Here is a 21,526-nt window from a genome sequence, read left to right as displayed (position 1 = left end):
AGGGTGGGGGGAAGCACAGGAAGTCCCTGACCAGCGTTTAGCTTGTCAAGTGACCACGGGGAATGGAACGAGCCCCTCCCTGGAAGGCTGTGGGCATCGGTAAGGATATTAGCTGGAGGCCCAGATCAAGTCCTACCTTTGCTGTGACACTGACATTTTTAAAATATATATATTTTATTGTGTTTTTTTTTTTACAGAGAGGAAGGGAGAGAGATAGAGAGCTAGAAACGTCGATGAGAGAGAAACATCGATCAGCTGCCTCCTGCACACCCCCTACCAGGAATGTGCCCGCAACCAATGTACATGCCCTTGACCGGAATCGAACCTGGGACCTTTCAGACCGCAGACAGATGCTCTACACTGAGCCAAACCGGTTTCGGCGACACTGACATCTTAAAGCTCAGTTATGACATGGCCAGGTGGCTAGAGGTTTGGGGATGGGGGGCAGACCTGGATTGAGTCCTGGCGCCACCACCAGGCAGCCTTGGCCGCCCCTTAACTTCCCGAGCCCCAGGGTTTTGTAGCAATTAGGAGCTGGGAACACCAAGTGCTTAGCTTGCTGCCTGGCATATTGGAGGCTCCAAACACAGGCTGCCATCTGAGTCCTGCTGACCTAAAGCTGTCATGCCCAGGCCTTTGTCTCTTTCACACCCACAGCCTGGACTCCTGGAGCCCACCTCCACCCTGGTCCGAGTGAAGAAAAGTGCGGCCACCCTGGGCATCGCCATCGAGGGTGGTGCCAACACCCGCCAGCCCCTGCCCAGGATCGTCACCATTCAGGTATTCCCCAGGGGCCCCGCTGACGATCTCCCCCGACCCCTGTGAGCTTTTTCTCGGCCTCCCAGGGTTGTGCCACCCTGACAGGTGACCCAACACCAAAGGGCAGACCCAGGTTCCTACGACCTTTGCTCTCCCTGAGCCTCAGTTTCCTAATCAGTGCCATGGACACCCAGGTGGCAGCTGCCAGGTTGGCAATGCCAGGTCGGACCCTGTGGGTAGCCAGGGTCAGGCCAGCCTAGACCTCAGGTGCCCTACGTATAAGGTGACCAGATTGACCAGGGGGGTTGTCTTGATTAAAAATTTGGTCTATATAGAGCAACAAAAAATTTTCATAGAACGCAAAAATAGTATTGTAAAATTTTTAAAATGCCGCAGGACGCGGGACAAATTGTTAAAAACTGGGACTGCCCTGCCAAAAGCGGGGCGTCTGGTCACCTTACCTATGTGCCTCCGACCTGTGTCTCACCCCACAGCGAGGTGGCTCGGCCCACAACTGCGGGCAGCTGAAGGTGGGCCACGTGATCCTGGAGGTGAACGGGCTGACGCTGCGGGGCAAGGAGCACCGGGAGGCCGCGCGCATCATCGCCGAGGCCTTCAAGACCAAGGAGTGTGACTACATCGACTTTCTGGTCACCGAGTTCAATGTGATGCTCTAGGGGCTGGGGCTGAGGGCCTCCCACCGCCACCCCGCCCCTGGCCCGGTCCCCTTCCCTCCTGGCGCTGTTAGCTCCCTGAGGGGCCAGGGCTGCATGGCCAGGGCAGCAGGAAGACACCCCGACTCCTCTGGGCCCCGCTGGACCAGAACCGGGAGAGGAAGGCCAAGTAAAGCAAACAGAAGGTCAGGCCAGGTCAGGATCTGGTGCCGTGCGTGGCACACAGCAGGCACTCACTACCAGTGTGGCTTCCAGGAAGGGGAGGGACACAGTGTCTTGGCACGACCACCTGAGGTCTGCCAGGGCCTGCTCCTCTGGGTTGACCGGGGGGCACTGTGCCCCTGGCCACCTAGGACCCAGCCATCCCCAGATGCCTTGGCTTTGTCTAGAGTGAGGTCACATGAGAATTCACGGACACGGCCCCCAGCCCGGGGGCATCTTGCAGGACCTTTAGTGCCACAAATAAGCATCAAGCACCCCCATTCCTCCTAGCTCCTTGTCCCCCATGGTATTTATTATTTATTTATTTCCCTCTCCACACCCTGGGGACCCAAGACCCCAGCTTCCTACCGCATCCCCCTGCCTATCCCAGAGGCCTTGCAGGTGACCAGCGACGTCAGTGTATTTATATACAGAGCTTATGACTTTAATTTTTCAATAAAGAGATCTGAACAAGGTTAGAGTCCAGTGTGCTGTGTGGCCTGCCTGTGTGACTGGGGTCTTGATTGCTCACCATGGCGATGAGGGTAGAGCAGTTGGAGGCATCAGAGCACCATACATCACTACCCCTACCCGCCCCCCCCCCCCCCCACACACACACACATTGGGAGTGCAGGGGCACTTGAAACCACACTTGCGTCTTGGAACACCCTACCTGCAGGTTACTTACAGGTAATACTTTTAGATGAAAAGGCACGGGTATGTCATGGGGCAGAATACACAATGTACATGGATGTTATAAATTATAGGGAGGTGGCCCACCTTATGGCAGGTCCCAGAAACTGACTCTGAGGTGAGGATCTGTATGCAAGTGATTCATTAAGGAAGGGAGAGGCAGTGAAGGAGTGGGGGCTCAGGAGGGGAAGGGGAGCAGCCAAGCCTGGGAGGGGACACCAGAGTGTAAGTTATACCCAGAGTTGTCCCCCCTCGGGGCCGGGGGACAGGGCCTTCATGCTCTCAGTCTTTGATCAAGGCCTGGGGGAGAGGAGAGAGAGAGACAGTAAATTCCCAAACACATCTCACCCTCTATCTGTGCAGGCCACATGCTGTTCTAGGAGCCCAGGGCAGTGGCTGCTACAAATAATTCGTGGACTGGAAAGAGGAGAGGTCGGCAGGAGATGGTCAGCTTCCCCCGAGGCCCATTTCCCTCAGCCCCAGGGTTCTTCTGGGGCAAGAAGAGTTTGAGAAGGTCTGCTTTGTCCGGCCGGTGTCCAGCGCCTGCCAGAATGGGTCCCGGGCAGTTGATCCCACAGACCTGCATCAGATTCTGCACTTGGCCTTCCTTGTCCCCTCCCCAGACCAAGGAGATCACCTGGAGACCGGAGCCCTGGGTTCTGCTAGACCTCTGAAACAGCTCATCCCGGAAGGTCCTAGCCCCGCCCCAGTCCTAACACCCCTGCAGGGAAGAACCCTGACGTGGCAGCCGGAGAGCTTAGTCAGGCCCCGGATCTCCTGACATCAGACTCTAAAGCCTGTGTGATCAATTGCAAGTGAGTGCATCTTTCTGAGCTCACTTTTGAAAATGGGTGTGGCAGGCTGAAGAATGGCCCGTAAAGGTATTCTGGTTCCTGGAACATGTGAATGTTACCTTATAGGGCAAAGGGACTTTGCAGATGTGATTTGGGCATTTAGCTGGGGAGGTTATCCTGGATTATTTGGACGGGCCCAACATGATCACTTGGTCTTTGAAAAAGGGAGGCGGGGGAGGGAGGCTGGACACAGAACCGGAAAAGGTGTGATGACGGAAATGGAGGTTGGAGTGATGTGTTTTGAAGATGGAGGAGTGCAGGTGGCCACTAGAAGTGGGAAAAGATAAGGAAATGGGTTTTCCTTCAAGCTCCAGAAGGAACCTGCCCGGCTGACACCTTGACTTGAACCAGTGAGACTGGTTTTGGACTTCTGACCTCTCTTTGAAAGAGAACCAATGAGTGTTACTTTAAGCCAGGAACTGGTGGTAATTTGTTATAGCAGACACAGGAAGTCAATGCATAGGGATGCTGCTACTTGCCGATGGAAGTTGGGATGCTGTGTGTGGACCAGGCTCAGAGTCAGCCCAGGGAGAGGACTGCAGTCAGGGTGATGGTGAATGAAGAAAGGAGCCCTCTGATCTTATAAATGCCACTCCTTTCCCAGGCCCAGGGGACAGAGAGCCCCAGCAGCTGCAGCCCATGGTCCCATGTTTATAATCTGAAAAAAAAATAAGTTGAGAATGAATTTCTAGAACCATTGCTTTTGAAATTGCTAGAACTGACTCTGGAGCCGTGGAGTTCTAAAACTAAAAAATTCATTTGCAAGTGGATTTAGAAAGGTCAAATTGCTTGCCCAAAGTTGCATCACCAGTGAGTGGAAGAAGACAAATTTAGGCCTATGACGAATTTAGTCTGGCTTCCACAACATGAACCCCAGAACAAGCACACGTCGTGCTGTCTTTTGAAAAGATCCAGTATCGTGGGCGAAGGCAGCTTTGACTGTTGTAAGAGGGAGAGGCCAGAAGTCCACCTGGGACGCATGTACCTGTGGCCCTAAGATCTTTACTCATGACACCAGAGCTGGAGGGGGGGAGGTATGGCTAGGGAATCTCAGAGTGTGTTGCTAGAAGACAGAAGGTGAGCTTTTGGCTTGAGCTGGAGTCTCCTCAAGCAAGTGCCAAGTTGGCCTTTAAATTCCCTGGGCTCTCTGTTTGAGAGAAAGCAGGATGGAGTGGGGAAGATGGAGTAGCTCAGTGTGGGAAGTATGGGACAAACAAGGCCCAGCTCAGGGTGCACACCCTAGTGCACATGTGTCAAACACAAGGCCCGAGGGCCAAATCCGTCCTGCCAGGCCTTGCAATGTGGCCCGCACCGCGCTGTCATCACTGCACTCCACTGCGTTTCCATCACAGTGACAGTTTATGACTGTTCAGTAAACCATTCGGCCCGCGATTTAGGCTGGATTTTAGATTTTGGCCCCTTCTCTGATTGAGTTCGACACCCCTACCCTAGTGTCTAAAACCTGGCATCATATTCCACCTCCACCACTTTCTGCCTGTGTAAGTGAGCAAGTCACTTAAACCGAGCCTCAGTTTTCTCATCTTTACATGGGAAGCATAATACTAACCTAACTTGTGAGTTATTGTGAGGGTTTGCTGAAAATTCTCCCTGGGACAGAAGAGGCTTTTAGTGAATAGAAGCTGCTGTTGTAATTCCCATTAGAGATGTGTATGTACAGGGAGTCACTGGCAACCTGGGGGGACCGATAACTGGGCTGCAACATACTTGGATGCAAGTCACTCCCTGTCTCCAGGCCTGTTAATCTCCCCTGTGAAGTAGGATTCTTCTAGGAACTCTTTAAATTAGGTCCATTGTTTTATTTCTTCCCTCTGGCATCCGGGACCTGGGCTTCCCTCACAGCAGCCCCACCCGCTGCAGCCCCACCCGGAAGGAAGGATGTCCTGTCCAATTAGCATTTTATGCTTTTATTATCATAGACAGTTCTAGTGTCATGTTTATTTACTTTCGTCAGCTACACTGTGAGGCAAGAGTTACAAATCCCATTTATCTGAAGCTCAGTGGCAGCCAGTGGCAGAACTGGGGCAAGTGCCTAGGCCAGTTTGACACTGTACACAGCCATTCTTCAAGGTGCATTTCATAGTCACAGCAGAACCTTGGGCAAATTCTTGTTTCTCTCCTGGACTGGAGAGGGTGGGTCCATAGAGCTTCCAAGAGTGCCTGACACACGAGTGCTCAAGAAAAGTTTATGCCGGTATTATTGCTACTGTTAGGAAGCAGTTCGTTCCACTATGAAAGTTCTATTTCTTCCTCGTTGCAACCTTGCACAAATGTCTTAACTCCGGGCTTCAATCTCGCGTCTGCAGCCGAACAGGTTACATACACTCAAACTCCAGATTTGAGATTTTTTCCCGGGTGGAGTCCAGTCTGATTCCCTGAGGGCGGGCCGCAGGCTACCGCCTCCCTGTGATTGGTGCAACTTCGAGACCCCGCCTCCTGGGGCCGCACCCCGCCCGCCCGTCAGAGGCCGGCCTCGGGGATTATGCAAACTACCTCCGCCCCGCCCCGCGCCCGGATTGGACGCCTTTGTTTGCCGCTCAACTCCAGGAAACCACCCCGCGCCGGGCGGCCGGCAGGTGAGGAGCGGGGAGGGGCTCGCGGTGGTCCGGGGCGGGCTCCGGCCCCTCGCTGGGTCTCAGTTTCTCTGTCGGGGGAATGGGAGGGGCGGGTGAGCCAGCGCCCATGGGCCTGGGTCCTCGGGGGCGGTGCTGATCTCGGCCTCTCCCACGTGGAAAACCATCGCCGCTCTGGGAGTGGGAGGGAGCCCAGGAGAGACTGTCCACTCCGAGTCCAAACCCGGCAGTCCCCACATCGCGGCCTCAGTCTCCACCTCCGCGCAATGGGGGCGTTGGCTGTTTCTCGCCGCCTGCGGCTGGCGCGGGCCAGAGGGAGGGGAGGGGTCCCGAGGGAATCTGGAGGTGGTCCTTGGCCCGGCCGAGGGCTGTGTTTGGGTGAGAGGTGTGGCCGGGTAGCTGTGGTGACGGGGAGGTGGGACTTTTTCCTCGTCCTCTTGGGGATTTGTGTGAGGTTCGCTCCCGGGCAACCGCCGCGCACCGTGACAACCTGGAGCCGCGCGCCCTGCCCAGACGCCTAACGCAAGTTTCTTTTCCTCTTTTTTGGCGGGAGAGAGGGGTAGAGCGAGGGCCAGCAATGGGGGTGGGGGCAGCTCTGACTGTGGCAGGAACTGGGATGGACTATGCGGAAATGTAAGACCAGCCCCTCTTGGTGCACAGATGGGGAGACCCAGACTCAGAAATGGGGCAGGGCAGGTGCAGAGCTGGCATCTCCCCAGGGGGATGGGACAGGCGGGGGCAGAGTCAGAGCCAGTTTCTTTCTTTCTTTTTTGGTGCGACCTGGATAAGACTCCTTTGCCCGGCTTTTGTTGAGAGAAATGACAGAACGGAGCGGATCATTACCTACGTTGAAAAAGCTTCTGCTCCTGAGTGAGAAAGTTGGAAAGGAAAGTTGCTGATAACACACTGGGGCTATTTTGGAGCAGAGAAGAGAAGCTGAGACAGGCCGCCATGAAAAGAGACATTGTTCCTGTCCTCTAGGACAGAAGGAAAAGAGGTGGCTGAAACTGAAGCATGAAGGACTGAGGTTAGGTATTTGCAGGGACTTCCCAAGGACACTTTCCAGGCGCCTCCTCTAGAGTTGAGGGGTTTTACTTTTTGGCCCTTGGTCCTGTTTTGTCAAGAAAACAATGCCTGCCCTTCCGGGTGAGGGGGTCTAAGTCTGGCTTACTTAGCAGTAGGGGAGTGGACCTGAGGGTGTTGAGAACCATTTTGGGTTTATTCCCAGGAACCGTCTCAGTTCTTCTGCAGGAGGGAGAAGGCACTCATGTAGGGCTTTTGCCTCCCAAAGTCCAACAGTTTGCATTTGAAACATGTGATTTGGGCTGTTTCTTGCAAGGAAATTTCATCAGCTCCCACCAGCCTGCACAGTCCACCAGGGGCGCCAGGGTTGGAGTTTCCGGAGAGCCTGGGAATGGTCTGGGCTCTGAGGCTGTCACGCTGAGAGCTGAGAGTGTATTTTGAAAACTGGTACATACCAAGGACATTTCCAAGAGGAAGGGAGGGGGTGAAGAAAAAATGTTTTAGGGCATCCAGCTGAATCACCAGCTGAATTCCACGTCCTTTTTTTATGCTTCCTCAGACCTGGGAGGTGGGACAGAACTGGAGACTGGGAGCTAAAATAACTTGGTTCAAATCCTCAGCTTGGCTTCGATGCTGAGCACCTCAGTTTTCCCATCTGTAAAATGGGAATGGTTAATGCCCACTTCAGCGCCACTTTAAGGCTCCCATGAGGTGGCATCCTAGAGAGTTTTGTGCAGCCTGCATTCTGAGTCTGGAGATGGGGAAACAGAAGCCCAGAGGAAGAAGGGAGAGCAGCATTAATATTATCGGTAATGATAGCTCATGGTTATTGAGTGCTGTATTCTAGCCATTGTGCCAAGGGTTTTACTGCAGTGATTGGGGTCCAGAAAGCCGGGAGCCCTTTTCTATCCTGTCACTCACTAATCACCCTCCTGGTGCCAGGACAGAACGCTACACAAAGCGTTTAGTACATCGTTGATCACTTGCATTAGATCACTTCCTGGCCAGGCAGGGAGCCAGGTCCAAACACCCGCACCCTACTGCAGATCCCCTGAGGGTGGATTTGGAAAGGAAATTTTTCTGGATGAAGCTCCTAGTCTATTCTGTGAGTTGTGCAGTATAGCAGACCCTCTGACTTGGGGACAGGTCTGTGTAAGCCTGAGTTCCAGGCCGACATATCTGACCTTTAACCTTAAAGTGATAGCACCAATCATGGTCTTTAAGCAGGGAAAAGCTTGATCAGAATGGTGCTCTCAGACAGTGGTCGGCAAATTGCCGATTGCGAGCCACATGCGGCTCTTTGGCACCTTGAGTGTGGCTCTTCCACAAAATACCATGTGTGATATTGCAACTTCATGGACCCATGTGCAGAAGTCGGTTTTCGGGTCTCAAAAGAAATTTCAGTCGTTGTACTGTTGATATTTGGCTCTGTTGACTAATGAGTTTACCAACCACTGCCCTAAGAGGATTTATCCGGCAGCAGGTGCCCAAGGGATTGGAGTGGCGGGGTGAATGGGAATAGGCTCTCAGTGGCAGGGGAGCCAGGAAGATGCTAATGGCACCCCTCCTGTGTTTTCTGAGCATCCCGTGTGCTAAGCTGAGCAAGCACACTGTGCTGGTACTCTCCACGCATGCTTCTGAAGAAAGTGCTCCCCCAGACTGTAGATGAAGATATCAGGGAGGCTCAGAAATCTATCTAAAGGTCAGAGCTACCGGATCTGGAGCCAGGCCTTCCTGCCCCCAGACCTCAGCATTAAAAAAATTAAAAAAAAAAAAAAGATTGTTATTGATTTCAGAGAGGAAGGAAGAGGGAGAGCGATAGAAACATCATAGATGAGAGAGAATCATTGATTGGCTGCCTCCTGCACACCCCCGTCCTCCCCACTGGGGATCGAGCCCACAACCTGGGTACATGCCCTGACTGGGAATCAAACCGTGACCTTCGTGGGTTGACACTCCACCACTGAGCCATGTGGTCGGGCAGACCTTTGCATTTTTAATTTCTCGGTCCTTCCTCCCATTTAACCTACAGTCCCATCTGGGCTCTGAGCTGCCTTTTCAGGTGCCAGCCAAACTCCACCATGGTGGTGGAGAGAGACCCCGGGCTCCCAGGGGTGGCCCAGCACTGGCCTCTAGATCCTAGCCAGCATTCTCCCTCCCCAGGCCCTCCCCTGAGGCTGAGCCTATTCCGGGGGAGGGGCCGTGATCAAGACCAGAGTGGGATGCCTACCTGTCAGTCTTTCGGAATCTTGGGACCACACAGCCAAGGACCACGGATCAGGAAGGGCATGTGTCCCGGAGACTGTACTCAGCCCCTCCCCGTCGGGGATTCATTCGGAGGGTAACGCTTTACTGAAGGGTGCAGATTCGACTCTGCCTCTAAAGTGCTGGGTGATTTGGGACACGTCGTGAAACCGCTCTGTGCCTTTCCTCCTCTATGAAATGCCTGGTTATGAGGATCCAACCGGACAGCACATGCCATGCCCCACAGTGTTGAGTGGTTAAGGCTGGGATTGCTTCCTTTCCTTTTTGTGATTTTCACATATTCCTACATGTTGTGTAATGGCTCTGTGTGCAGGAAAGAACACACAGTATGAGTCTAAAAAGAGGAAGAGAGAAGGTGTGGGAGGGGAGTTACAAAATGTCAGCGCTGCAAAGGACCTCAGAGGGCCCACCCACTCTGCCCAGCTTGCATGGGCGGGGCGAGGGGCGGGGCAGGAGGCACGAGGAGGGCAGGCCCAAGGTCTCATCAGAATAGGGCACTGAAGACGTGCGGTGGCGGCTTTTTTTTTTTGCCCTGGTTGGTTTGACTCAGTGGATAGTGCATCAGCCTTTGGACTGAGGGTCCTGGGTTCAATTCCAGTCAAGAACACATTCCGGGGTTGTGGGCATGATCCCCAGGGGGAGGGGTGTGTGTAGGAGGCAGCCCATCAGTCCTTCTCTCTCATCATTGATGTTTCTATCTCTCTCTTTTTCTCTCTGAAATAAATAACAATAAAAAAAACATTTAAAAAAATAATAAATACTCCTTTTACTCTTATTTTTAAATCAACTGTTATTTTAGAAAATACAATAGGGAAAAGGAGTAAACTGGCCTTAGTTCTACTACCTAGTAATAATTATTGAAACTGTTTGGTACACCTCTCTCCTTTCCCCCCTTTTCCCTCCCTTCCTTTCTCCTTCCCTTCCTCCGTATTTTACTGTGTTTTTTTTCTTTCATGGACTCAAACTAGATATATATTTTCCTATAACTGGCGTGCTCACTTAACCTATCACATTTCTATGTCGCTTCATAGTCTTCTACAATGTTATGGTCAGTCGCTGCATAACATTTCACTGAGGGGAAACACCCTGATTTAAATTAATGGCCTTTTATTATTGGATACTGCACTTGTTTCCAACCTTTCCACCCACTGCGAGGCTCATTGCAGCGTGATTATCATTTACTCTCGGGGTCCAGACAGCTTGGCTCAAACCCAGCTTCTTCTCTGGTGAAGTGACAGCAATTCCTGTTCCTTGGGTTGGTGTGAAGAGTAAACAATGAGCTCCTACCCTATAGGAAGGCCCTTACAGAACAGGTGCTCAGTGAAGTGGGCTGCTATCAGTGCATTCCTGGTGCATGCACACGTTTGTTTGTTTGACTCTTCATGCGGCATGAATTTGAGAGAGAGAGAGTGAAAGAGAGAGAGAGAGAGTGTGTGTGTGTGTTGTGTGTGTGTGTGTGTGTCTTTTCCTCAATGTGGCCACACCCTCCTCAGAACCCATGTTTCAATTGGCCTGTTTCCTTCTCTCCTTAAGTATTCCTGGTGGGGACACAGTTTCTAGCTGTGTCAGTGCCCCCAGAACTGGTTTGGGGGTCACTGGGAGAGGGTCATGGGGGGATGGCAGCATATCTCTCCCTTTGGGAGGGCGGGCTTTGCCTTTTTGTGTACAGGACCCAGAACTAGAGCTGGGGAAGCTCCAGAGCCAGGAAAATCAAACAGCCCTGCAGGGAGCAGGCCATCTGGGCGTTCACGGATATGGCCAGAGTCATTGATGGGTGAGCTCCGTGCCAGCTGGGCCCTGGGCCAGGACTTTAGGCACACGGTCTCATTTATCACCCCAAGGATGCTATAATTCAGTATTATCCCCACTTTACAGAGAAGGAATCTGGTGTTCAGAGAGGTTAAGCAATTTGCCCAAGGGCACACAGCTTTCAAGAGAGAACCTGGAGGTCTGACTACCCAAAAAGTCTATGTTCCTAAGCCCCTGTGCCCTGCAGCCTCCCGTATCTGTGGCATTTCTGCCTGTGTGGGCAAGTGCAGACAAAGAGCCCAGGAGATTTAGTGCTTCAAGGTCATTTCTGATAACCTCAGGGATAATCTCATTAAGCCCAAGGTTCAAAGCTAAGAGAGGGGAAGCCACTCGGTCCAATGTCACTCAGCCTCCACTTCCCAAGCCAGGCTTCCATCCATTCTTTTAGGTTCACTCCGGGTTGTGGGCTCCATCCCCAGTAGGGGGTGTGCCGATTAATGATTCTCTCTCATCATTGATGTTTCTATCTCTCCTCCCTTCCTCTCTAAAATCAATAAAAATATATTAAAAAAAAGAAAACAGCCTTAACTAGTTTGGCTCAGTGGATAGAGCTTCGGCCTGTGGACTGAAGGGTCCCCCAGATTCGGTTCCATTCAGGGGCATGTACCTTAGTTGCGGGCACATACCCAATAGAGGGTGTGCAGGAGGCAGCTGATTAATGTTCCTCTCTCATTGATGTTTCTAGCTCTCTATCCTTCTCCCTTCCTCTCTGTAAAAAATCAGTAAAAATATATTTAAAAAAGAAAACGAAAACAGAATGTCTCTGTGCATAACTAGAGTCTCATTCCAAAGCCAGAACACGGGCTTGGTGAACTGCAGTTAGTTGGTCATAAGCTGCACTCCGGTTCTATGGTGCCCAGGGCATTCATTATCTCCAGAGGCTGCCATGGTGAGAGCACTGCTGGCATTCACCCGCTCTGTGGCCATGGGCCTCTGTGTACCCACCTGTACAATGAGGGGGTCACACCTGCCTCAGTGGGTTGTTGTGAGGGTTACAGGCCAGCCCTGGGCCACTGGCTAGACTGGGTAGCTCATCTATCGTAGATTACTGTGCTTCTACTGCTGAGCACCCCCCTCCACTGTCAGAGCCAGACTTCGCTCCTAATTACCCATGGGGAGCCCCCAGGCAGGGCACATGGGGCTGAGACCTCTAGGGTGCCTGGAAGTTGGCAGGGAGAAGGAATGGGGTTGGGTGAGGTCCCGGAGTGCAGAGCATTTGTCCCAGGAACAGCAAGGAGCCCTGTGTGGCAGGAGCCGCCGAGGGAGCGGGGGACAGAGGGAGGAGAAGCAGGAGAGCGGCCGGGCTGTGGGGTTTCAGTTTCTTAGCGTTTTAAACTTTGCTTCCGTTTTGGCAAAGTCCTCTGGTGTGGGGTTGGGTATGGACTGCAGGGACCAAGAGCTCTTGCAGGGGGCCACGTGGGGATGCAGAGAAGGGGACAGATTCTGGTGAGAGCAAGGAAGTAAAATCAACAGGAGTTGCTGAAAGATCGGTTATAGGCGTGAGGGAGAGGGAACTGTCCAAGACGTGCACCTGGGTGAAAGGTGGACCAAACTGGGGAGGCTTGGGTGTGGAGGGCGGGGTGGGATGAGCTCAGTTGCATTGGTTAATTTGGCCTGTGAGAGGAGGGGCACAGCGTGCATAGAGGCAGCGGGGAGGTTGGTGGCAAAAAGATGGACCAGAGTACATGAGAGGGCTTTCCTCCGTGTGAGGCAGATGCCCCTCACAGGGGCTTAGGGTTATCCAGGGGCAACGGGGTGTGCCTGGCAGTGGCAGCCACCTGGCATTGATAGTGGTGCAGTCCTGCCGGGTTAATGACCGGGGAGGGAGAGTGAGTGAGTGACAGGGTGTCAGGGGAGCCCGCCCCTCACACAATGGGCCACATGGCCACCGGAGCTGGCAGGGAGGGGCCTCGTTAATTTGCTGTGCTCCATAGGCTAGGTGCCCCGTCACCCAGATGTGGGTGAAAGTCAGGGAAGGAGGAGGGTGGTGATAACTGGAATGAGGGCACCTGGTTCTAGCCTGGCTTTGCCATGTACTCAAGGCTGATCTTGAGAAAGTTCATTCATTCATTCAATCACTTATTCGTTCATTCACTTATTCATGTTCCAGGCTCCTGGTTCTGCACTTTGCAGACATTACCTCATTGGATCTTGGCAGCAGCCCTGTGGGAGGCTCCTCTTCTTGGATGCTTTGAGTTGAAGAAGCCAAGGCTTAGAGAGATGAAGGTTCAGAGGTCCCAGAGCCAGCAAACGATGTGAACCCAGGTCTGCAGTGACTGTAAGATTCATTTTTCTCTCCACACCGGTGGTTCCCAAACCTGGCTGCTCATCAGAATTCCCTGGGAGGGTTTTTGGACAATACAGAGACCATTTCTCTCTCTCCCCCCCACCCCTTTCTCTTTGTTTCCTTAATCAGAATCTCTGGATCCTAAGCAGGGCCAGACTGATGCTAAGCCTGCCCCTCCACCCTTGTCCAGCCTCTCCCCCCGTCTCCCCTTGGTTCTCTCTGTTCCGGGTACACAGCCTGCTGTCCTCAGGGAAAGCCCAGCTGGCTCTCACCTTACCCTTTGCACTTCCCCTTCCAGAACACACTGCCGGCAGCCCTCCTTGTGGTGAGCTCCCGCCCCATTCTTCCTTCCAAGGCCTTGATCAAATGTCACATGATCACAGAGACCTTTCTGGCCAGGCCCATACCCTTCTCCTCAACCTGTTACTCTCTGATCCACGGGTTCTCTACCGGGACACACACCACAGTCACCTGAGACCCTGTACAATCTCTGATGCCCAGAGACAGGTTCTGCTGAGCTTGGGATGTGGATATCTGCTCCATCCTATCCTCTGTATTGTTCACATCTCTCTCCCTCTCTCCCACCACCCCACTCTTCTCTGTTGTCTGTCCCTCTACTAGAGTGGAGTCAGGGTTTGGCCTGTCTTGTGCCCTGCCATATTCCCAGCACCTTGAAAAGCATGCAGCACACAAGATACGCTCATAAGTACCTGTCAAATGAATGAATGGAATGAACGAGGCTGGGTGAATGAAAGGCAGGTGAGCCCTGGGAACCACAGGGAAAATTCACCTGATCAGCCAGTTCCCTGCCTGCATGCTGCCTGGGAAATCCTATGTTGCCATGGGCCCTGCTTAGGGCAAGGACAGTGGGTGGGATGGCAGGAATCCTTGCAGCCTCGCTGAGCTGTGGGGTTGCATGTTGGCAGACAGGATGGAGAGCCAGAGCTGTAAGGATGCCAGCAAGCATCCAGTCTGACCTTCCTTGTATATATAGGTAGGCACTGAGGCCCAGGGAGAGAGGGGGCCGTGGCCAAGGCGGCGCCCTAGGGGGTAGGCGCAGCGGAGAAAGCTCCTTCCAGCCTCCGCATACTGAGTGACCCTGGCCAATCCCCTGACCTTCTCGGGGCTGTGGTCTCCTCAGTCTGTATTTTGGCTGTGCTGGTCCCCAGCCCTGACATCGGAAGGTCCCACGAGTCCTTTCCTGGGCAGTAGAGACCCACAGAGGGCCCGCAAGGGGTTAAGCTCCTCCTGCTCTGTCTCCGCTCCGCACTCAGACAAACCCCCTCCTTCTGACAAACACTTGTAGGAAATCAGGCTGGGCGCTTCCTGCCTCAGCGAGGCGGCCTCAGCCACAGCGGGGCGGGGAGAGGTGGGGAGCGATGCTTGTCTGTGAGCGGCAGCAGCTCGGCCTGGCAGAGCGGCCTGGAGGCGGGCCAGGGCGCCATGGAGGCAGGGGGCTCCCCAGGTTTGGAACAAAGACCTCCCACGCGGGTCCTCTGAGCCTGGGCCGGCGGGACGGCGAGCCCCGGGAGAGGTAAGGGAGCGGAGGAGGGCCGGGGAGGCCGCCTTCCCTCCGGACAGGCCAGTCACAGGCTCGGGACAGTCCGGGAGGCTGGACCAGCCCCGCCAGGAAGTTGCAGCTGCTGCGACAGCTGTATGACTCCTCTCCCAGCCGAGGGGAGCCCGGCACCCCAGCAAGGGTGGATTTTAGGGGGTTTTCCTCAAGCCTCGGGCGCTGGATTCCAGTCAGAGCTCTGCTTGTGGTCTCTGTGAACTTGGACAAGGGCTGGTTCCTCTCTGTGCTGGAGGGTCGTCGTGTGCGCATGGGGAGTTAGTCCCATGGCTGCTGAGGGCCTCGGACATGATGCACGGATGGGGAGCAGGCCGGGAGGTGACAGAGGGTCCCCAGAGAGAGGGGCCTTTTCTGCTGCCCCAGGGCACGGAGAGGAGCTGGGGGTGGTCCGGCAGACCCAGCGCAGCGCTCGGGGCTGGCGGGAGGAGAGTCTGTAGCAGCCAGCACGCTTCCCTCTTTCTCCAGAGAGCCGGGGGCTGGAGGGGGGACGTCCAGAGTGGGGAGCGGCTGGTGCCCTGCCCGCTGGTCAGAGACGGAGGTCAAGATTGGGGCTCTGACCCCCCAACAGCCCAGCCTTTTTGGAGGAGCCCAGCCGCTTGATATCGGGGGTTTCTTTTCCCCTTCCTCCCGTCTCCCACCCCACGGTGTGATGGGCTTGGTTTCAGAGTCTCATGCCCTGGGTTTGAATCCCAGGCTGCATGTCCAGCTGCGGGGTCTGGTGAGAGCCTCTCTTTTGCTCCGTTTCACATCTGGGAGATGTCAGGGTCGGGGGTGGAGGTGGGGGGGAGAGGGGTTGCCCCCACTCTTCCCTCCAGGGAGAGGGGACAGCCCTCCCTGGTTGGAGAAGGCCTGGGGAGGGGGAGGGGGGCTGTGTGGCTGCAGCGGGCAGAAGAGAAAGGATTGGGGAGAAGGGACATAAAGGGAAGGATCCTGAGTTTCAGAGCAGCTGAGGGGGCAGAGGAACCGCTGAGTGGGGGTGGCCGACCCACTCAGGAACTGGAGAGAGAGGCCACAGGGTCTCATGGATGCTTGAGAGAGCTAGGGTAGGGGCGGTGCTGTGGAGTGGGGGAGATAAAAGATAAAAGGAGGGGGTAGTGATTGGTGCTTCCTTGTGGGGCTGGCAGGGACTTTTAGGGGGACTTCATGCTAACAGGACTTTTCTGGGTTCAGGCTCCAGCTCACATGCTAGAGCCTTCCTCCTACCCTCTGTGCTTTGCCTATGCGGTTCCTCCTGCCTGAAATGCCCTTCCCTCTTGCTCTCTGCTAAGATCCTCTTTGTCAGCTTGATGCTTCTTCAATAACTCTCTGTCATCTGCCCCCACCTTGCCTTCATTTGAAATTTTGGAATGCGTCTGCTCATTTCTGTATTCCCGTGTCTTGTGGTCTGCTTGGCACACAGTAAGAGGTCGTAGGTTTTTTTTTTTAAAGTTAATTTGCTCAATATATATCTTTGTGACAGTGAAATGAGACCCCAGAAAGGAGGGGGGGTGGGCAGTAACAGTTCTGAGGCTGTTGCCCTCAGGAGCCAGCAAGGCAAGCGGGAACCCCAAAGTTCATTTAGCCACCTCCCAGCCCCCCTCCCAGGGCCATCCCGCCTGGTGATGACAAGAGCAGGTGGCGTTTCTTCATTTCAGAGCGAGGAAAACCCAACCGTTCACCACGGAGCCTGGTCTCCGACGCCCAGCTGGCTTCTCTCTCAGAGCAGCCCAGGGTGCCCGTGTCCTTGTGCGGCCTGAGGCTGGCATGTGGTTGGCGCTCCTGTGTGTTGTTCACTGACCAGCTGGCTGGCCGGCCCTGAGCTCCGTGGCACCGCGGGCTGGGGCTTGCACGGAAGACAGATCCCCTGCTCGGAGCGGCTCACAGCTCTCAGGGCCTGGGCTGCCTGTGCAAACCCCCAGCCGGTGACCGCAGCTGCCTCCGAGGTGCAGCCTCCCCCGGTCACAGTGAGATTTCCGAGCTGACTGAGTCATCCCGGGAGACAGGATGTTCCTCTTTGGGCCCCAGGGGCTCTGTGATTGGGCAGGCTGCACTGTGGCACGGCTAGCAAAAAGCCCTTGAAAAAGTCAAGAAACCACACGCCTTCCCAGCCCCTTCCGCAGGCGGATGCTTCAGAAATAGAAAAACAACCGCTCTTAGCACCTGTCACACCTGCCATAGGAGCAGCGGCGGGGAGTCAAGTCCACCTGAAGGGCTGGCCTTGCAGGGGATGTTGGTTTAAAACGCAGACTCCTGGGCCCTGTCCCCAGGGCCATCAAGTTTGGCTCTTCAGGTCGGCCTAGGAGTCTACATTCTTAGAGGATTCTTTAAAAAAAAAATTAAAAAAATATATATATATTATTGATTTTTACAGAGAGGAAGGGAGAGAGAGAGTTAGAAACATTGATGAGAGTCATCGATCAATTGCACGCCCCCTACTGGGGATGTGCCCGCAACCAAGGAACATGCCCCTGACCGGAATCGAATCCGGGACCCTTCAGTCCACAGGCTGACGCTCTATCCACTGAGCTAAACCGGTTTTGGCTCTTAGAGGATTCTTTTTTTTTTTTTTTTTTTTTAGTATATTTTATTGATTTTGTACAGAGAGGAAGGGAGAGAGATAGAGAGTCAGAAACATCGATGAGAGAGAGTCATCGATCAGCTGCCTTTTGCACAGCCCCTACTGGGGATATGCCCGCAACCAAGGTACATGCCCTTGACCGGAATCGAACCTGCGACCTTTCAGTCCCCAAGCCGACGCTCTATCCATTGAGCCAAACCGGTCCTGGCTCTTAGAGGATTCTTAAGAGCACTCAAGTTTAAGGCCCACTAACAAGGATTTCCAAGAGAGATATAAGACACCCCACAGGGTATAGGAAAAGGATTAGAATGTCCCTTTAAAATATTTATTTTCTGTTTCATCTTTGATATATTTTTTTCTAATATATGTCATAGATTAGCATGAGACTACGTGTCTATAAAGTTATAAAAAATATACAGGGTTAGGCAATAGCAGGTTTACAGTTGTCCGTATAGAAATACAACAATTAACAAAGAGTAATACAAGAATACACTCTGTTTCCCATACTCACAACTGTAAACCTATTTTTGCCCCGCCCTATATATAGGATATACAAGCAAATTTATATTTTTCCTGATGAGCTGTGTGATTAAAAAAAAAAATTTTTTTTGAGACTACGGGGATTTCCAAAGGGGACACTTTCAAATCTTGATCTTGGCCAAGTCCCTTCCATGTGGAGCTTCTGTTTTCTCATCTGAAAAGTGGTTTTCCCGGGACCCACTCACCTGAGAACCTCCAGGGAAAGCTTCGAGCCCAGGCCGGCGAGAGAAGAGAAGCCGGGGGAGTGGGGTCCCGGGGTCACTCACGGGGTGATCTGGAGGACATTCTGGGGGAGAGAGGAAGCTAGAGGCAGGGAGGGGAGGAGGCCCCTGAGCCCCTGTCCGAGGAGCAGGGTTGCAGCCAGAGGGGAGAATGTTGTTCCCTGTCCCTACCCCAGGCCAGGAGAAGGCTGAAGGCTCCCTGTTCCCAGGGGAACTTTCTGTCCAGTAATAGTTGCCTGCTGACCTTTCTCAGCCGTGCACGTCGGACTGACCAAGACCCAAGTGCTCACGAGGCTGCGGAGACACACATAGACCCGTTTGTCCTCGGAGGCCCAGAGGCTTTTGTGCTCGGCCGTCTCCACTGCATGGAAGGAGGAGCCTGACCTGGGCTCCAAGGTGACCTTTCACCCCAATGTGGTCCTGGCTGCTGTGTGGCTCCGGGCAAGGCCCCTCTGCTCTCTGGGCCTCAGTTTGCCTACTTGTAGAGCCAGGCCTGAAGGCCCTGCCGAGCTCCTTCCTGCTGCTGCCAGCTCTGCTCCCAGGACTCTTGGCCATAGCAGGAGGGCAGGGAAAGAAGGGGCCAAGGGGAGATGAGAGGGAGGGAAGGAGAGGGAGAGGAGAGGATAAAAAGCAGGTGGGGAGGAGTCCTCTTTCTGCTGCCCCAGGCCCCCTGCAGCCAGGCTTCCCATTTCTGGTTCATTCCCCCCACCCCCCCACTCCACCCCCGAGCAGCCAGAGAGGAACTTCTGAGCCATACCCCCGTGTGCTCTCTGGATCTGGGATTTCCTTCAAGGGCCTGAGCTGGACCTCAGAGGCCCTCCTGAGTCCGGCCACTGCCCCTCTGCCCATACTCTCTGCCCTCCAATTGGTAGTGGTCTGTACCAGTCACCCCCTCCTGCTTCTTGGCCTTTGTCCTGGCTGGTCCCCTGCCTGGAATGCTTTTTTTAAAAAAAAAAAGTTGAGGTGATACTCACGTAACATAAAATTAACTGTTTTAAAGTGAACAATTCAGTGGCTTGTGGTATAGTCACAAAGTTGTGCAACCACCACCTCTATCTAGTCCAAAATGTTTTCATCACCCAAAAAGGAAAAACTCACTCCCCAGGCCCCACCCTTCCCCCCGGTCCCTCAGGCCCTGATAACCACCAGCCTGCCTTCTTGCATTTACCTGGTCTGGATTTTCATGTCAATGTGGCCACACTATGTGTGGCCTTTGTGTCTGGCCTCCTTCACTCAGCAAAATATTTCTGGCCCATCCATGCTGTAGCATGGACCAGCACCTCATTCTTTTATGGCTGATGGACAGGACATTGTATGTTTAGACCATGTTTATATGTTTATAGTCACCCTTGATGGATGTTGGGGTTGTGAGCATGTGTGTGCATGTATGTTTGTTTATCTGTTTTCTATTATTTGGGGTCCTGGAATGATCTTTTCTCCACCCCCCCTACTCCTGATTTAAATTCTTGTCAGAGGGCGGTCAGGGAAGGTTCTGAGAGGAAGTGGCTTCTAAATGGGCTGGGCCCCCGCCCCCCAAGCTCTGGCCTGTGCCCAGCGCCCATGCATGGAGCCTGGCACCTGGTAACAATCCTAGCACACACCCTACACCTGCCAGTGCTGGCCGCTGGGCCCCTTAGCATGTATCTCAGGCCATTTCCCCCAGCTCTTGAGGGAGATGGAATTATTATTCCAGTTTTACTGATGAAGAACCTGAGAACAGGTGACTTGCCCAGGGTCACACAGCTTCCTGGGGATGGAGCCGGGAGCCGAACCAGGGCTTTTGATTCCAGAGTTCCTGCTGGTAGCTTCTTGTTCTGTAGAAAGAGGGGGACTTGAGGGTTCATACTGTCCCTTGATTGTGTCCCCGACAGGCTGCTGGCAGGATGGCGGGTGCTGAGAGGAGCCGGTGACCCTGATGCCCTCAGCGGCAGCTCCTTGTCCTGGAGATGAAGTGGCCCAGGTGAGGCGGTCCCGGTGACGCGCAGGCCGGGCCAATGGCCAGCTCGGGGACGGAGGTCCACTGGTCCGAGCCAGGCCTGGGGACGGGGCCCCAGCGGCGGCGCTGGGCCTGGGCCAAGGAGGCAAAGGATGCTTGTGGGGGCAGCCCACACCGCTGGGGAGCAAAGGAGCCCTTCCCCGGCACCCCCAGCCCCGAGCTCCTGGAGGACTTCTGCCCCGCCCAGCAGCCCCTGCAGCCTCGGCCGTGGGACTCAGAGCCACAACCTGATGGGCACCAAGGATCCGGGTCCGAATCGGGAGAGTCTGCCGAGGAAGGTGAGACCAATCCCCCCGGCCTCACACTGGGGTCCCCCAAACGTCCTACCTTCTGGCGGGGGAGTGGGGGAGAGTTTTAGAAACTATTCTAATTGATATCTATGAAGTCTAGCTTAAAGATTTAAATTATATAAGTGATACTGTTTATTGCAGAAAATGGAAAAAGAGGAAAAACTAAAAATGACATATCCAGATGTAACTTAATAGACATGAACATTTCCCAAGCTCATCAAATAGCCTTCCGAAAGTCATTCCTAGTGGCTGACTGGGAATTCCGCGGAGTGCATATTTTGAAATATGCTGGCCCAGTCTCTTGCTGCTAGTCTTTGCCATTATAAACCATGCAGAGATGGGTATCGTTAGCACATCTCTGCTCACTTGCTTTGATAATAACCCTGGTCATGGAAATGGCCTGGTCCAGGGGTTATGCCCATTTTGAAGATTTTGTAAAATCCCATTTGGCAGTGGGAATGTCGGCATCCCTTGTTTTCTAAAGTAAGTCTTCCCTTTGCATTGAGACCAACGTGCCAAGAAGGGCTTGGCAAGGCCCTTCTCCTCTCTGAGTCTTGGTTTCCCCATCTGTGAAATGGGGGTGATAATGCCCTTGGGAATAGCAAGAGCTCCATGCATGGGATCTATTAGACTTTGCATATGAAAGAAACCCCTGTCTTAGGATTCTTCGAATCAGGTAGTCCCCTGCTCCCCGTGGGTGGTCGAGGAACCATTAGGCTTTTTGTGCCATGGCCAAAGTTCCTCATGCCAGATCTGCCCAGAGCTACCCACTCAGGATCTGTTTCTGAGCTCTCCCTCGGGACGGTGACTGGGATGCACTGGGAGGAAAGGGCAGAGGCCTCTCTTCCTGAGGTCACAGGGTAACCCCCTGCTGTGATGTAACAGCAGCTGCCATGTGCTTTGCCCCGACTGTGTGCCCGGTGCTGGACTAGGCACAGCCTGGGGCTCGTCTCATTCCCTCCAGGTAGGAGGGACAGCCTCTCGTCTGAGTAAGGCCTGCCAGAGAGTCAGCTGTTTGCCCATGGCTCCCTGAAAGGGATCTGAGGGACCAGGACCGAATGCAGGGCTGCCTGGCTCCAAAGCCCACTCTCTTCTCTCACCACATGGCCCCCTGTGGCAGAAGCTGACTTGCCTGCATGGCTGGGACCTGGGTTTTAGGTCCAGGCCTGCTGTGAACTGTTGTGTGATCTTTG

General features: G+C 53.9%; 2 protein-coding genes across 11 annotated transcripts in view; both read left to right on the top strand.

The window, feature by feature from the left end:
- WHRN (whirlin) overlaps positions 1-2,113 on the top strand; it is a 60,025-nt gene extending 57,912 nt beyond the window's left edge. For all 6 annotated transcript variants that reach the window (XM_045579856.1, XM_045579855.1, XM_045579854.1 and 3 more), the window contains 2 exons: positions 658-780; positions 1,254-2,113. In XM_045579856.1, coding sequence (XP_045435812.1) covers positions 658-780; positions 1,254-1,436 — 306 coding nt within the window. In that variant the 3' untranslated portion in view covers positions 1,437-2,113. The remainder of the gene's footprint in view (positions 1-657; positions 781-1,253) is intronic.
- Positions 2,114-5,677: 3,564 nt separating this feature from the next.
- Positions 5,678-21,526, top strand: part of AKNA (AT-hook transcription factor) — a 51,128-nt gene continuing 35,279 nt past the window's right edge. For 3 of the 5 annotated variants that reach the window (XM_045579850.1, XM_045579849.1, XM_036432775.2), the window contains exons 1-2: positions 14,521-14,690; positions 19,919-20,321. In XM_045579850.1, the coding sequence (XP_045435806.1) occupies positions 20,042-20,321 (280 nt within the window). In that variant the 5' untranslated portion in view covers positions 14,521-14,690; positions 19,919-20,041. Of the gene's footprint in view, positions 5,776-12,979; positions 13,148-14,520; positions 14,691-19,918; positions 20,322-21,526 lie in introns of those variants that run through there. The other 2 variants (XM_036432776.2, XM_045579848.1) reach the window with 2 other exon arrangements.

Source organism: Pipistrellus kuhlii, unplaced genomic scaffold (genome assembly GCF_014108245.1).
Source record: "Pipistrellus kuhlii isolate mPipKuh1 unplaced genomic scaffold, mPipKuh1.p scaffold_m20_p_12, whole genome shotgun sequence".
NCBI lineage: Eukaryota > Metazoa > Chordata > Mammalia > Chiroptera > Vespertilionidae > Pipistrellus > Pipistrellus kuhlii.
Note: the sequence above shows the minus strand (reverse complement) of the source record. Positions and strands in the feature narration are given on the sequence as shown.